The 13,846-nt window shown below is 47.5% G+C and overlaps 1 protein-coding gene across 1 annotated transcript in view; it reads right to left on the reverse strand.

Annotated features, from left to right (window-relative positions):
• The window catches only part of LOC144768499 (arf-GAP with SH3 domain, ANK repeat and PH domain-containing protein 1-like), a 1,182,076-nt gene that overhangs the window by 127,860 nt on the left and 1,040,370 nt on the right, over positions 1-13,846 (reverse strand). The window contains exon 26 of the mRNA XM_078652209.1: positions 2,932-2,987. Coding sequence (XP_078508335.1) covers positions 2,932-2,987 — 56 coding nt within the window. The remainder of the gene's footprint in view (positions 1-2,931; positions 2,988-13,846) is intronic.

The raw sequence follows: 13,846 nt of genomic DNA on the forward strand, positions 1-13,846 counted from the left end.
ATCTTGGAGGCGGATGCTTAGGGGATTGTAACTGCACCTGATGCTGGAGTGTGCGGCTGTTGCTGTGAGGGTTCCAGTTCTTATCATCGGCATGTCGTCTAATCTTGTGTTGCTGCCAAATCAGGTTCCATAGCGTTTGGAGGTCATCTTTAATATATTGTAGTGAGAGAAGGATTTCATCGAGTCTAGGGTCTGGTGTGGGAGGCGTGTTAATTGTTTGGTCTGGGGGTAGGGTAGGGCCGGATGGGTTTGGGGTGTAGATTGGAGGGTAGCAGTGATCTGAGTCTACGTGGTGAGATCTACAGGTAAGGCTGTCTGAGGAGGGGGAGGGGGGAAAAGCCAAAGAGGGAGGGGGAGACGTATGTATCATAGGGGTGTTCATCGAGATTAGGGGCGTGGATGGGTTTGGGTTGTAGATATGAGGGTAGTATTGATCTGAGTCTTCGTAGTGCGATCTACCTGTAAGGCTGTCCAGGGAGGAGGAGAGGGGAATAGCCAAAGGGGGAAAGGTATATACTGACGATACGGTCCTGATGCCCTTGACTGCCAATAGACTTCAGGCCTGTTTGGATGCTTTCACTGAATATATGATGTCACTAGATTTGACGGTGAATTATAAGAAATCCTTTGACATGGTATGCGGGCCCAAATTAACGAAAATACACAGTGAATGGGCAGCTATTGAGAAGGTAAACCATTTTAGTTATCTGGGAAATGTTTTTAATTCTAACCTTAATTGGGACCAACTTTTAGTATCCCGGTTGCAACAAGCTTCAAGAGTTATTGAGGGGCTGTTTCGATTTGCGGCCAAACTTGGTCATAAGCCAGTTGCAGAGTTGATAACCCTATACAAATCAAAATGTCTGTCAGGAGCAACTTATGGTGCAGGAGTGTGGGAATATCAAAAGAGTACACAGATCCAAATAATTGAGAACACATTTTTGAAGAGACTCTTATTTATCCCGTCTAGTTCGCCTACCTCATTTTGTCACTCGGAGGTGGACATGGATTACATTACAGACAGAATACACATGGCATCCCTGTTTCTATGGGGGACAATCTGGTCTTCAGAGGAACTTTATTTCTCCCGACTTGTCTTAAAAGATTGCATGAATCTAGACAATGCAATGGCGGTACCCTGGTTACGCTATGTTAAACTTTTTATAAAATAGGGTTAGAAGATTTTTGTGATAAGCCAAACATGAAAAGTCCATAAAAGAAGCTTTTGGATCTGAGCTGAGTATATCTTCTAGGTCCACAGACAGACCGTACCCCCTTTTTTAAAACAGCAAAAATGTTGTCTTTTAGCTTACAGGGAAATGCACGTTTTTTAATGACTAGATTTCATTTAGACACACTGCACTTTCTTGTGGCTTTTCCAAAACAGGTGGGGTGGTGTGAGAGGCTACCCCCCTGTTCTTGTAACAACACAGCCCAACAAAATACTATGCACCTTATGTTATTTTGCACACTATATAAAAACCCCAGGGCGCGTTTTCTTAAACCAATTTTAAACGAAAATTGTTTCCGTTCCCATAGAGAGGTTTTTAATTATTTACATTCCCTAGCAAATGTTTCCATTTGTAGATCTGTGCTTAGTTTTATAAAAACTGTTTTTATAATAAGGAAACGATATGCAATGTAAAAGTACGTAATTGGGTGTTTTATTGTCTGTGAAAGATATCATTTATGCTTTTTTGTAAATATTGTCTTATTTTATGATTGCATGTCTTCCTTGTGAACTTTTATGATTCATCTGGAATCGAATAAAGGTTTCTGACTGAGGTCTCTTATTTACAAGAGTTTGAGCTTTTGGCATTGTAAATGACAATGCCTTTTATTTATGTGTTAATTATCAAAACGGATAAATAAAAGGCATTGTCATTTACAATGCCAATAGCTTAAACTCTCGCAAATGCGAGACCTATTGCATTGCAAAGGCTTGTTGTCACATGCTGTGGCCTAGATACAGGCAGCACTAAAAACCTCTAATTCTCATAAAGATTACCTCCTGTGTAACCCCTTGCTGATCATTATGGGGGACATTTTGTTTCTTCAAATTTGCTTACACATTCCACCAGGGCCAAGGCGACACTTTGGTTCCTCCAGGAATGTTTATGTCAGAGATTTTTAGGGCAGCTACATGGAGAACCCTACATACATTTAACAGACACTAACGTCAATGTTTCATTCCGAAGGAATGAACAGTGGTCCAAGAAGTCTTTAAAAACCTGCGTTTAAGTCATTGTCTGGTCCTTTTGCCTCTATTGTATCCTCCTTGGCTGTGAACTCTAATAAAAGTTTAGACATTTGAGAGAGTTTGTTGGAGTAGAATGTTACCTTTATGAACCCTCCATTGCTACTAGTCTGCGGACGTTCTCCTGTTCACAACCATCGCCTGCCAACCCCATAAGAAACAACTGTCAAATTGATCCCTCCTTTTAAAGCAGGAAATGGCAGGGAAGGTGACCCGTGTGTATACACACACACACACACACATACACGAACACGCACACACTGCACAAAGTCGTCATATACAGCTTTTAAGCAGTTTCTGATTCCCCCAGCAGAGGCAGGGTGTGCATAGGTACGAAATAGCAGAATGTGCTTACAGACCCCTATTAAGAGTCAAACTAAAGGTAGCTTAATCCATCGAATTATTCATTTTCGAGACCTTCAGTTGTGAACTTGGCAGAGAGCAGTTTCAATTTCCAATATAATAGCTTCGGCAGGGAAGATGTTATTTAGAGTGCCATGAAATTGTGAATATCCTTAAAAGGTAAAACTATTATTCATAGGTGATAATAAAGGTCTAATGCTTAAAATGAATAAGCAAACGGTGGCCTAACAGCTATGCAGAGGTAAAGTTAAGGCGCGTGTTTGCATTGCACATCACAACTCAACATCCTGTTGGATGGAATATGTACATACCCTTTGGTGGGATTTCTGGAACTTCATGTAGGCTGGTTAGCTTTGGCGATCCTATGCTGCAACACAAAAGTGCAAAGAGCATTAATAACAACGTGTCCTTTGTTTCATTTGAGGAACTACAACAGCAAATGCAAGCTGAAGATATAAAAGGATATTGGTACACTGGGAACTATACAACCCTTCTGTACTTATTCAACCAAGGCACGGATGCAGGGAGGGCGGATGCAAGCTGACCAAGGCAGAGGGCTGCTCAGGTGAAATGACAATCAAATGCCCACAACAACTGGATGTGATGTAGTTGTAGGAGACAACACACTCCAGCTTGAGAAAGGATTAAATGAGGATACAAACTATTTTACTGACCTTAACAAGAGGTATAACACTTAAACACTGGAGGGGACATTGAGATTACCTGCCTGATACCACTGCTCAGAAAGCTGACACCTTTCATTAGTAAATGTGACTAGTGTCCCAGAAGGGACACACAGCTCCTCTAACCCATAATTCGTGTGCACCTGTAAAACTCTCAGACCTCCATGGTGATACCTCCTTTACTAGTCCCCATTTTCCAGTTAGTAACGACTGGTGATGACCGGCCAAACAAACCAAAGACCTGATGATCAAGGATCGTAGGTTCATACACATTGACCTGAAAGATGATCTGCTGCCAGAGTGTAAAGTAAAGCTTCTGGTTACAAGTAATCCAATAAAGAAGAAAAGGAAACAGGATACTGTGCAGAGCGTCGTTTATTCCCTCGGAACTCCAGACAGGTTCAGTTATGAATGCCGCAAACCGCCACCCGCCATGATAAGTTACCAGCGTCCATTTCAAAACAATACATCCCACGCGGGATGACATTTGAAGTAGACACGAGCGCGGACGCACTCGTGCCAACTTCAAATGACAACATATAACACACCTCCCCCCTTTTATTTAACAATAAAAATGCATAAATAGATAAATAAATAAATACGTAAATAAATACATTGCATATTAGGAAAGCACAAAATCTTTGAATTTAGTGGGTAATTTGCGAATCCTTGAGCTTCTGGTAGGACATGTTGAAGCAGATATACATTGTTCACCGCTAGGTGATTCTGTGATTCTGTGCTTGAACTGCTCACCGGTTTTTCATTCACATCCAGAAATACATTGGAAGAAGAGTTATCACTAGGATCCTTTAGGCCTTTATAAATTGAAACGCTGTTAAAATTCCAAACACTCCCATCTTCCAGTCCTACAGCATTCTTAAACACTTCCACCACTTTCATCGGATCCAACCAATTAGATAATCCCTGACATACAGAACAGCCTTTCTTCAACCGTACCAACTCTCCAACCTGAACAAAAACATTCCTGACAATCCTATATATATATATATTTTTTTAAACATATTTTATTTGTCAATTCGCATATGTTGTGCAGGACTCTGCACACCAGAGTCATCTGCCAAGGCAAACCAAATACATCCATTACAGCAAACAGCTTTTGCTTTTTCTCCCCCCCATGATCAACAATACAATACGTAAGATCAGTTAATGATGTCGCACCCCTCCCCCAACTCCCCCCCCCCCTCGCCCCCAGGGTCGCACAACTCTATACTACCTCACCCATAGCATTAAAAAGAAGAAGTTCAGAAGGTCTTTAACCAGGCCCAACACCCCCTTGCTCCTTCCCTCCCCTCCCCCTATACTGGATCCTCGGCTTAAACCGGCACCAAAGGCTCCTCTTACACCGGGGGTTCCAGCCTGAGGCCCCGATACTCCACCCATCTGTTCCATATTTTATAGTGTTTGCGCAGGCACCCCCTGGCCACAAAGATGGGTTGCTCCAGACCCATGCAAAAGTCCAGGCCATTTTTCCAAGCTGCTACCAATGGAGCCCTCGTCGCCTTCCAGGCTTTATCAATGTCTCGTTTTGCCAGGGTAAGGCCAAGATGCATGAGGTGTCGTCTATAGACATTTCCCCCCACCCCCTCCATAACATGCAGCAGTGCCAGCTGTGGTGTGCGGGTAAGCACCCAGCCCAAGACTTCAGAAAGACAGGCAAACACCCTACTCCAGAAGCGATCCATCGATGTGCACTGCCAAACTGTATGAATAAACTTACCCTCCGCTCGGCCACAGCGAAGACATTCCAGGGAGGCGATCATCCCCGCCCGCCACAATCGCGTCCTAGTAAAGTAGACCCTGTGGAGGTATTTGAATTGGACTAGGCGAAGCCGCATCGCTATGACCGCCCCCCACGGGGCTGCCAGGGCCTCCGTCCAATCCTCCTCTTCCAGCCCTCCCACATCTGCCTCCCAGTCCCCTTAGAGTTTCTGATGTGTAGGGGAGCAATGTGTGACCAAGGACTGATAAATACGCTAAATCTTTTTTTCTTTTAGATCTCCCATAGAGATTTTAGCTTCAATGGGACTTAACTCAGGAATGGACTCCAGACCCTGAAGGCTAGGGGCTAACGCATGGGGCAGCTGTAAGTATCGATAGAATGAAACTCCTCCTGGAGATCCCGAAAGGATTTAAGTGTTGTGTCCTTCAGTAAATCACCCAGGGTGGAGAAACCAATGGCATCCCATCCTCGAAACCCCGGAAGGGCCGCCAAGTGGGGAAGGCGCCCATTGTTCCACAGGGGAGTCTTCCGGGTCAGGACGCCCGACCAGCCCATGCCCCACAGCGCCTGCCTCCAAACCATGAACACCACCCTTGTAACTGATGGCAGCGCGCTCTGCAGCCGCGCCGAGTACAAAAGTGTGTGCAGTGTGTGATGTCCCATAAGGTAGCGATCCAGTGCGTACGCCGGATCCCCCCTATCCCATACCACCACTCATTGAGGACCAGTTGATGCGAAGCCTGATAATACGAGAGGAGATCCAGGATGCCAGTCCCCCACAATAGGTGGATAAGAAGCATGTACGTATGGCCACTCGCACCTTCCCTCCCTCCCACAGAAACTGCCCCAGCACAGAATTTACCAGTCGGAACCATCTAGGCGGGATCGGATACAGGTGATTCTGCAGCTGGTAGAGAAGTCGGGGGAGAGCTACCATTTTGAAGATCGCCGATCTACCAAACAGTGTCAGGGGCATACGGGACCAGGACTTAAGGTCTGCACGCACCCGTTACCACACAGTTGTCATGTTACGCTCCCAGGCAACGACCGGGTCATCCGAGAGTACCAACCCCAGATATTTCAATCCACCTGCAGCCGACAGAACCGCGGTCGCCCATGAGCCCGCCCTCGTCAGCCCCGCAGCGCCCACAATATGGATTTGCGGGGATTCATGTAAAGACCCAACGTTTCCCTGAAGATCTCCATTATATGCAGAAGCCGTGGCCTCGTCCTGTCGACTGCCCTCAGAAAGAAGAGACCGTCGTCCGCATACAACCCTATTCTATCGGAAAGGCCCGTGGCCCATTCAAATCCCCGTACCTGGGCGTCCATGCGCACCCAGGCCGCCACGGGCTCCATGGCCAAAGCAAACAGATACGGCGACAGGGGACATCCCTGCCGCATGCCCCTCTGAATAGCAAAGGTGGAGGAGGCCGCGCCTGTAACCCGCACCAACGCTGTCAGGCCCGTATATAGGAGCTTCACATAGAAAATAAATTGCGGGCCCAGGTTAAGTCTAGTAAGCAGAGCAAACAGGTAGACCCAACCCAGGGAATCAAATTCCCTGTCCATGTCTGCCAAAAGTAATGCCGCCGGCTCCCCAATTCATTTAATCCCCACAACCGCCACCTGCGCCCTTCTAATATTGTGCCGAGTAGCCCGCCGAGGCATGAATCCCGCCTGATTGGGATGCCAAGCGACGTGATATGGGGCAATAGTCGATTGGCCAGCACCTTTGCCAGGATTTTGGCCTCCACATTTAAGAGGGAAATGGGGCGATAAGAAGTGTGGTGCTCCGGGGGACGCCCGGGCTTATGGAACACAACTACTTCCGCGTGTCTCCAGTCCGGGGGAAGCACACCCTTGTCCCAAGCCTTCTCCACCACAGCCCGGTAATGTTGGGCCAATTGCACGTTGTACCGACGAAAGAACTCGCTCGGAAACCCGTTGGGTCCGGGAACTTTCCCAGGGTTTAGTTCTCCCAGGGCCGCTCCCACTTCCTCGTCCGACAAGGGGGCCTCCAGCTGGTCCCGCAGCTCATCTGATAGTGCTTTGGGTGGCAAATCTGTAATAAACTTTTCAACTGTAGCAGTCAACAGACATTCCCGGGGGGCATAGAGGTTTGCAAAATATATAGCGAAACTCTCCGCAATAGCAGGAGGATCTGTAAGCGAGGTCCCCGCCGGATCCAAAATTCCCGGTAGGGCCTGGGAGTGAAAGGTGCCCTGACAAAGGTGATGCAACATCTTACTAGACTTGTCCCCCCATTGGTACACCCTGCTGCGCGTTGCCAGCCAGACTTCACGTGCCTTATCCATCAGCAGGGCTGCACACTCCTGTTGGGCCAAGAGCAATTGCCGCACTCCCAGCTCGCTCCCTGACTCACAGTTCTGTCACTCAAGCATCTCTATGTTCGCCTCCCACAAATGGCAGCACCGGACACGGATCCCGCATTCTCAGTCAGATACTGAGCAATGGATTCTCCCATATGAGTGTTATATTCCGCATTCTGGAGATTCCACACCACCAGGCGCCACCGAAACGGACGCCTTCCCCTGCTGGTATCCAGCTCTATGAGCACGGGGGAGTGGTCCGAGAGACCCCGTGGCAGAATCTCAGCCGCCACCATCCTACCAGCCATTGCCCGGGGAACAAAGATATAATCCAGTCTAGAAAAGGATTTGAGGACTGCTGATAGGTAAGTGTAGCCCGAACCGCGCCATGCGCACGCCGCCATGTGTCGACCCAATCCATTCCCATCACCAGGGCATGTAGTTTAGTAGGAATATCACTCCTATGACCATCCCCAACCCCTGTCCTGTCCTGAGCCGCATTCATAACATCGTTCCAGTCCCCGCCCACCACCGACATTACATCAGACATATCGGCCCACAGGGATTGCAGCCGCTCAATTAAATTCCACTGCAAAGGGGGTGGGGCGTATACACTACCCAAAATCTGGGGGTTCTCCCCGACCCTATCCTGGACAAACAAGTAGCGCCCCTGCATGTCGGTCCATTGCTGCTCATGCGTGTATGGTACACTGCGATGTATCAGTATGGCCATGCCTCGGGACCCTCTCATAAAGCCGGCATGAAAAACTTGGTGAAACTCATACCGCTGCAAAGCAAAGGGCCTTCTTACCCATAAGATGCGTCTCTCGTAACATAAGAATATCCGCCTTCGCCCTCTTCGCGTGTTGGAGTATGGCCCCCCACTTGATCTTGTCTAGAGCCCCTCGGACATTCCTGCTTAGGATACGAAAACCACCCTGCGTCCCTTGCCCACCCTCGGGTGTTTTAACCATAGGGGGCTGCATCATTGTTTAACACAGATACTGAGCCTCGGTGGCGTGTGTGTAGCCTGTAACGGACCTGTGATGGAAGTGCGACCTGTAAACAGAAACAATCCCTTCCCAACAAATCCCCCACCCCATACCTCAAACGAAACACTGAAGTATCTGCCGCAGCAGGACTGGTCCCCAATCTCCAACAGAGGGACGGGCACCGCCCCAACCAGCTAATTTACGCCACCTTCCACCCCACTCCGGCTCACCCATCATGACATTGAACCAGTGAGTCTTGCCACCAACCATGGATACTTAAGATTTTGGCCGATGTCCATTGGAACTACCTTGATAGCTATAGCGGATTTGGGCAGTGGACTTCCCCCTCGGCTGTCACCTACCCAGCTGGACATTGGAAAGACTTTCCCTTCGTCTCTTTGCCGTATCTCCCGCCTCGTTACCCTTTTACACTACTCCCCTTTCCCTTCCACACGCCACCAACCAACATATATAACTTGTAATTGATGTATCATTTGTAACATTGTGTAACTTGTAATTAATGTAATTTCCAAATGTAAAGCGCTCTGATAGCTCCGGGTCTAGCCAGCGCGATATAAAACTCAAATCAATAAAAACAAAAACAAAAAAAAATGGATCCCCAACTCAAAGCCCATGACCATCTGGCAGGGCTCCCACCAGCTCACACCTGACGGTAAAATAAGCCCAGTTCAGGACATCCCGGTAACCAACAAATGAAGTTCCGCAGCACCATCCTGGCATCCTCCGCTAAGGTTCCAATGTCTGATCTTCCAGGGAGGAAGTGTTGCAGGACTGCGAGCGCCGGCGGGACCTTGACCGCCTGTTCCCCTTCTGCCGCTGACCACAGGGGCCTCCCCGAGCCGCGTCACTCATGGATGAGTCCGACTCCCTTCCCGGTGGGGTATGGGGCCTCACCCGCACCGTTTCATCCGTCCAACGGAAGACCTCTTCTGGAGAATCAAAGAAGTGAGTGCGGGAACGAAATACCACCTGAAGGCGAGCCGTAAAGAGCAGGGCATAAGGAAGTTTGAGCTCTCTCAGCCGGGCCTTGGCGGTCATGAACGACTGGCGTTGCTGCTGAACTTGCCGCGTGTAGTCAGGGGAATATACATAACATTTGTGGGGAATGTAAAATATGGTGTGAAGAGTAAGGCAAGGAAGCAACTTGCACTGCCTTGAGTATTTCCAGATTTACCAGGTAACGCAGGACGACACAAGGTAGCCTTGGATTACTTCTTAAATCTAACTTAAGTATTGCGCTGCCCTTGTGACACCATGTGTGATGCGAGGGTAATGCGCTACAATTATAAATCTGTCCCTCCATGATATATTGTGACACGGTATACCGTGGTTACTTCACGGTATACCTCAGTAACTTCGCGGTATGCCGTGGTACATGCTGAGGACAAGGCGGTACATAATTGGCTAATACCTGCCTTTCACAAAATTAAAAAGCAAGCATATCTGTTTTACTACACTTTAGCTGTGTTCTGGGTTAGGGCCATAAATATAGGGAAGTACTAGGTTTTAATGTTGGTTCCTATCTATTACTACTTTATTAAAATGTTAATAGGTAGGGAAATGTATTTATATTTTTAAATTTTTTTGTTAGAAATTTTATGGCATACCGTGATAGTACCTAGGAAGTATAAAGCTTTTAAAAAATGTGCCTTTTAAAAAAATATTTTTACGTTGAGCGGTAATTTCTTGATATTTCTGTGGTATTCTGTACACTTTTTTATAAAAAATATATTAAAAAAATTCAAACGGTGTAGTACGCTTTATGCGTTAAATATAAGTATTGCAGTGTTTTTTTTAGTTGACATTTTTGTTTCTTTTTTTTAAGTACTGAGTACTTTGTGAATTTTCTTTTAAATATGTAGAAAGTATTTATAATTTTGCCTACCTATTACCACTTTAATTAGGTGGTAATAGGTAGGAGGAAATTATAAAACCTAATACCTACATCTAAGCCCCTAACTCAGAAAACAGGGAAAGTGGCCTTAAAACAAGATGGCTGACTTTAACTTTTGTAAAGACAGACAATAGCCTATCACATAATAACTTGTCATTGTCATGTAGCACTGTAGTTTTGGAAAATTTGGCGACATCTTGCAAAAATACAGCAATTACAGATTTCGTTAAGTTTAAATGCCTTATAACTTTAAAAATACTTATCCTACTTACTTTTATTACCAGAAAGAATCATCTGCACATCATAAACTATAATCCTGCTAAATTTTATTGAGACCTGTTCAGCTGTTTGGCCACATCGTCTGAGTACAAAGCCAATGGAAAATGCATTGGTAAAAATGAGTATAGGGCGCCCCTCCTTTTTTATTTGCACCCGAAACCCCCCTCCCGGCATGGCGAATCTCCACAAAACTTTGCTTGTTCACCAATGTAGAAAAAGCTATAGGTCTGGAAAGTTTCATGGAGATTCGTCAAATGGGTGAAAAGTTATTAGGAACAATATCAGAGAAATTCTTATCTCTGGGAAAGCTAACTAACATGAGATATATATTCCACAGTTGTGGTCCCGTCATGACCAAGAAGAAGGTGCACACCAGGCGTATGAAGTTTTAAATTTTGATTGACAACAGGTTAACAAAACACTGAACAGATATGTTTTGTCACGTTCACACATATATATAGGTACAGGTTATGAACTGTGCACTATGGGAAGGGTTATTATCAAGTATCGGACTTTGAAATCCATCATTATTCCCGTTGCACCTGGTAAAAATCCCCGGTATGAACAATGAGGGGTAGAAAGACTTTGGCAAGAGACTGACCAATCTCCTCCCTCCTTTAATCAGTTGTATCCAATGAGAAGTGATCTAGCAAGTTAAAAAGGTACAGGCACTGTTACTACCGGAGATTCAAAATGTTCAATAGCTGGAGAACCAACCTCTAATAACTGCCAAGGTTTATCAGTTCACAGCTAGGAGTGTTCACTGGCCAGAGGATAGGGAATCTGAAAATTATAGTAACCCCACAAACCTATCACCGAAGCTCAAAATTCTATCATGGAATGTGGCAGGTCTCCGCTCAAAAATAGAAAACCCAGAGTGGGGTGCCCTTATCCAAGACTCAGATATATGTATGTTGCAGGAAACCTAGGCCAGGGAGACCATCCATAGACCCGGCTATGCAACCTACGCTATACCCGCCATATCTGGGGGGAAGGGCAGACCATCTGGGGGACTTACCACTTGGGTTGCTACACACTTGAGTTGTACAGGGCAGCAGGTGGAGACCTCTTCTAGTGACATTCTATGTGTTATCCTGAGCTCCCCAGCCAGGCCGAGGTTAGTGCTCATTAACGTATACTCACTGCCAACCGGAAACGGGCAAGAGTCCTCCACCCTAGATAAATTATCATCATTCATATCCACAGTCATTGACTATGACATAGTGATTTTGGCTGGTGATTTCAATTGTCAGTATGAACCATTGAGGGACCTAGAGGCTGACTCGCTGTGTTGGCTTTACTGACTTCTGCACTTTGCATTACTTTGCCTGTTTGTTTGCTCCGTCCCGCCGGCCATTTTGTTGTTGGTATTATTGTTGTCGGCCCTGCCCGAGTCTCCGCCCCGCTCCCGCCTTCCCAGCTCACCCTCCCTCGCCCCTCCCCTCTCACTATCTACATATGACAGTTGCTCTTGCGCGCAGCGTTTACGCGCAGCAACCGCGCCCAATCCGCGCCGAAGGTGCGCCAAAGGTAAGCCCGTCTACGCCCGTCCGCGCCTGGACCGCGCCCAGCGCCAGACCCCCTGTTCCTCGTACCTCCCACCTCCCCCGCATTACTTACGATGCCACCACCCTCCTAGCCCTCAACCCCGGCCGCTCCCCCATCTGCGTCCAAGCCGCTCCTGGACACACCCATGGACCCTTCTCCTGCTACTCCTGCAAGTTCGACGGCACCAAGAACAAGAACAACTCCTCATCTACGAACACACAACAGATATCCGACCCCAACCACCTACAATGCATCCTGATCAACACCCGCTCGGTCCACAGGCACGCCATCGACCTCTGGAATCTTCTAGACACCATCTCTCCGGACGTCGCCTTCCTAACAGAAACATGGATGAACGCCACATCAGCCCCAGACATCACCATTGCCATCCCGGAAGGCTACAAGATCATTCGCAAGGATCGTACCGGCCACACAGGAGGAGGCATCGCTATCGTCCATAAGCAATCCATCCGCATCTCAACCAGCTCAGACGCAAATCTCGCCAACTCTGAACACCTTCACTTCCAGATCCACACCGACCCCAAGACCACACTCAGAGGCACCCTCCTTTACAGGCCACCAGGACCCCGCGCACAATTTAGTGAAGACATCACGGACTTCATCACTCCACACGCGCTCCCCTCCGAGGACTACATCCTTTTGGGAGACCTCAACTTTCACCTTGAAAAGAACAACGACCGCAACACCACCACCCTTTTGGACAACCTCGCAAACCTCGGACTTAAACAACTTGTCACTACCCCCACACACATCGCAGGTCACACACTCGACCCTATCTTCACTTCCAGCAAGCATGTCTCCTTCAGCCACACCTCAGATCTCCTTTGGACTGACCACAGCTGCGTTCACTTCACCTACAACAAGCCCACATCCAACAACCACCCCCAACCCACTCTGCAAAGAAACTGGAACAAAATCACCATCGACCAGATCTCCTCATCGCTTCTTCAAAAGCCCCCCGCCCACTCCTCAAACCCAGACCAAGCAGCCACCAACCTCACCCAATGGTTATCCAACAGCGCCGACATCCTAGCACCACTGAAAAAACGACAAATCAAACTAGGCAGCAAGAAGGCCTCCTGGTTCAACGATGATCTTAAGAAATCCAAGAAACTCTGTCGCTCCCTCGAGAAGGCCTGGAAAAAAGACTCAACCACCAGCACCAAGGACGCCTTCAAAAACGCCACCCGCATACACCACCAATTAATCCGAAATGCCAAGAAAGCAGCCTTCAAGGACCGTCTAGATAACAACGCCCACAACAGCAAGGAATTATTCAACATCGTCAAGGAATTTACCAACCCCTCAGCCAACTCCAACGACATCACCCCCTCTCAAGCCCTCTGCGACTCCCTAGCCTCATTCTTCCACAACAAAATTGCAGACATCCTCAACAGCTTCGACAACCAACCCGGAGACCAACCCACCCAATCCCCTGCAGGACCCCCACCCCCCCTGAACATCCTCAATGACTGGAAGCCTATCTCCACTGAGGACACCATCCGTCTGATGAACTCTATCCACTCAGGATCCCCCACAGACCCTTGCCCTCACCACATCTTTAACAAAGCAGACTCCATTATTGCACCGCACCTCCGAGACGTCATCAACTGCTCCCTCAACTCCGCAACCTTCCCGGAAAGCTGGAAACATGCCGAACTCAGCGCTCTCCTGAAGAAACCCACAGCTGACCCCACCGAACTCAAAAACTATC

This window comes from Lissotriton helveticus, chromosome 7 (assembly GCF_964261635.1).
Source record: "Lissotriton helveticus chromosome 7, aLisHel1.1, whole genome shotgun sequence".
NCBI classification, from domain to species: domain Eukaryota; kingdom Metazoa; phylum Chordata; class Amphibia; order Caudata; family Salamandridae; genus Lissotriton; species Lissotriton helveticus.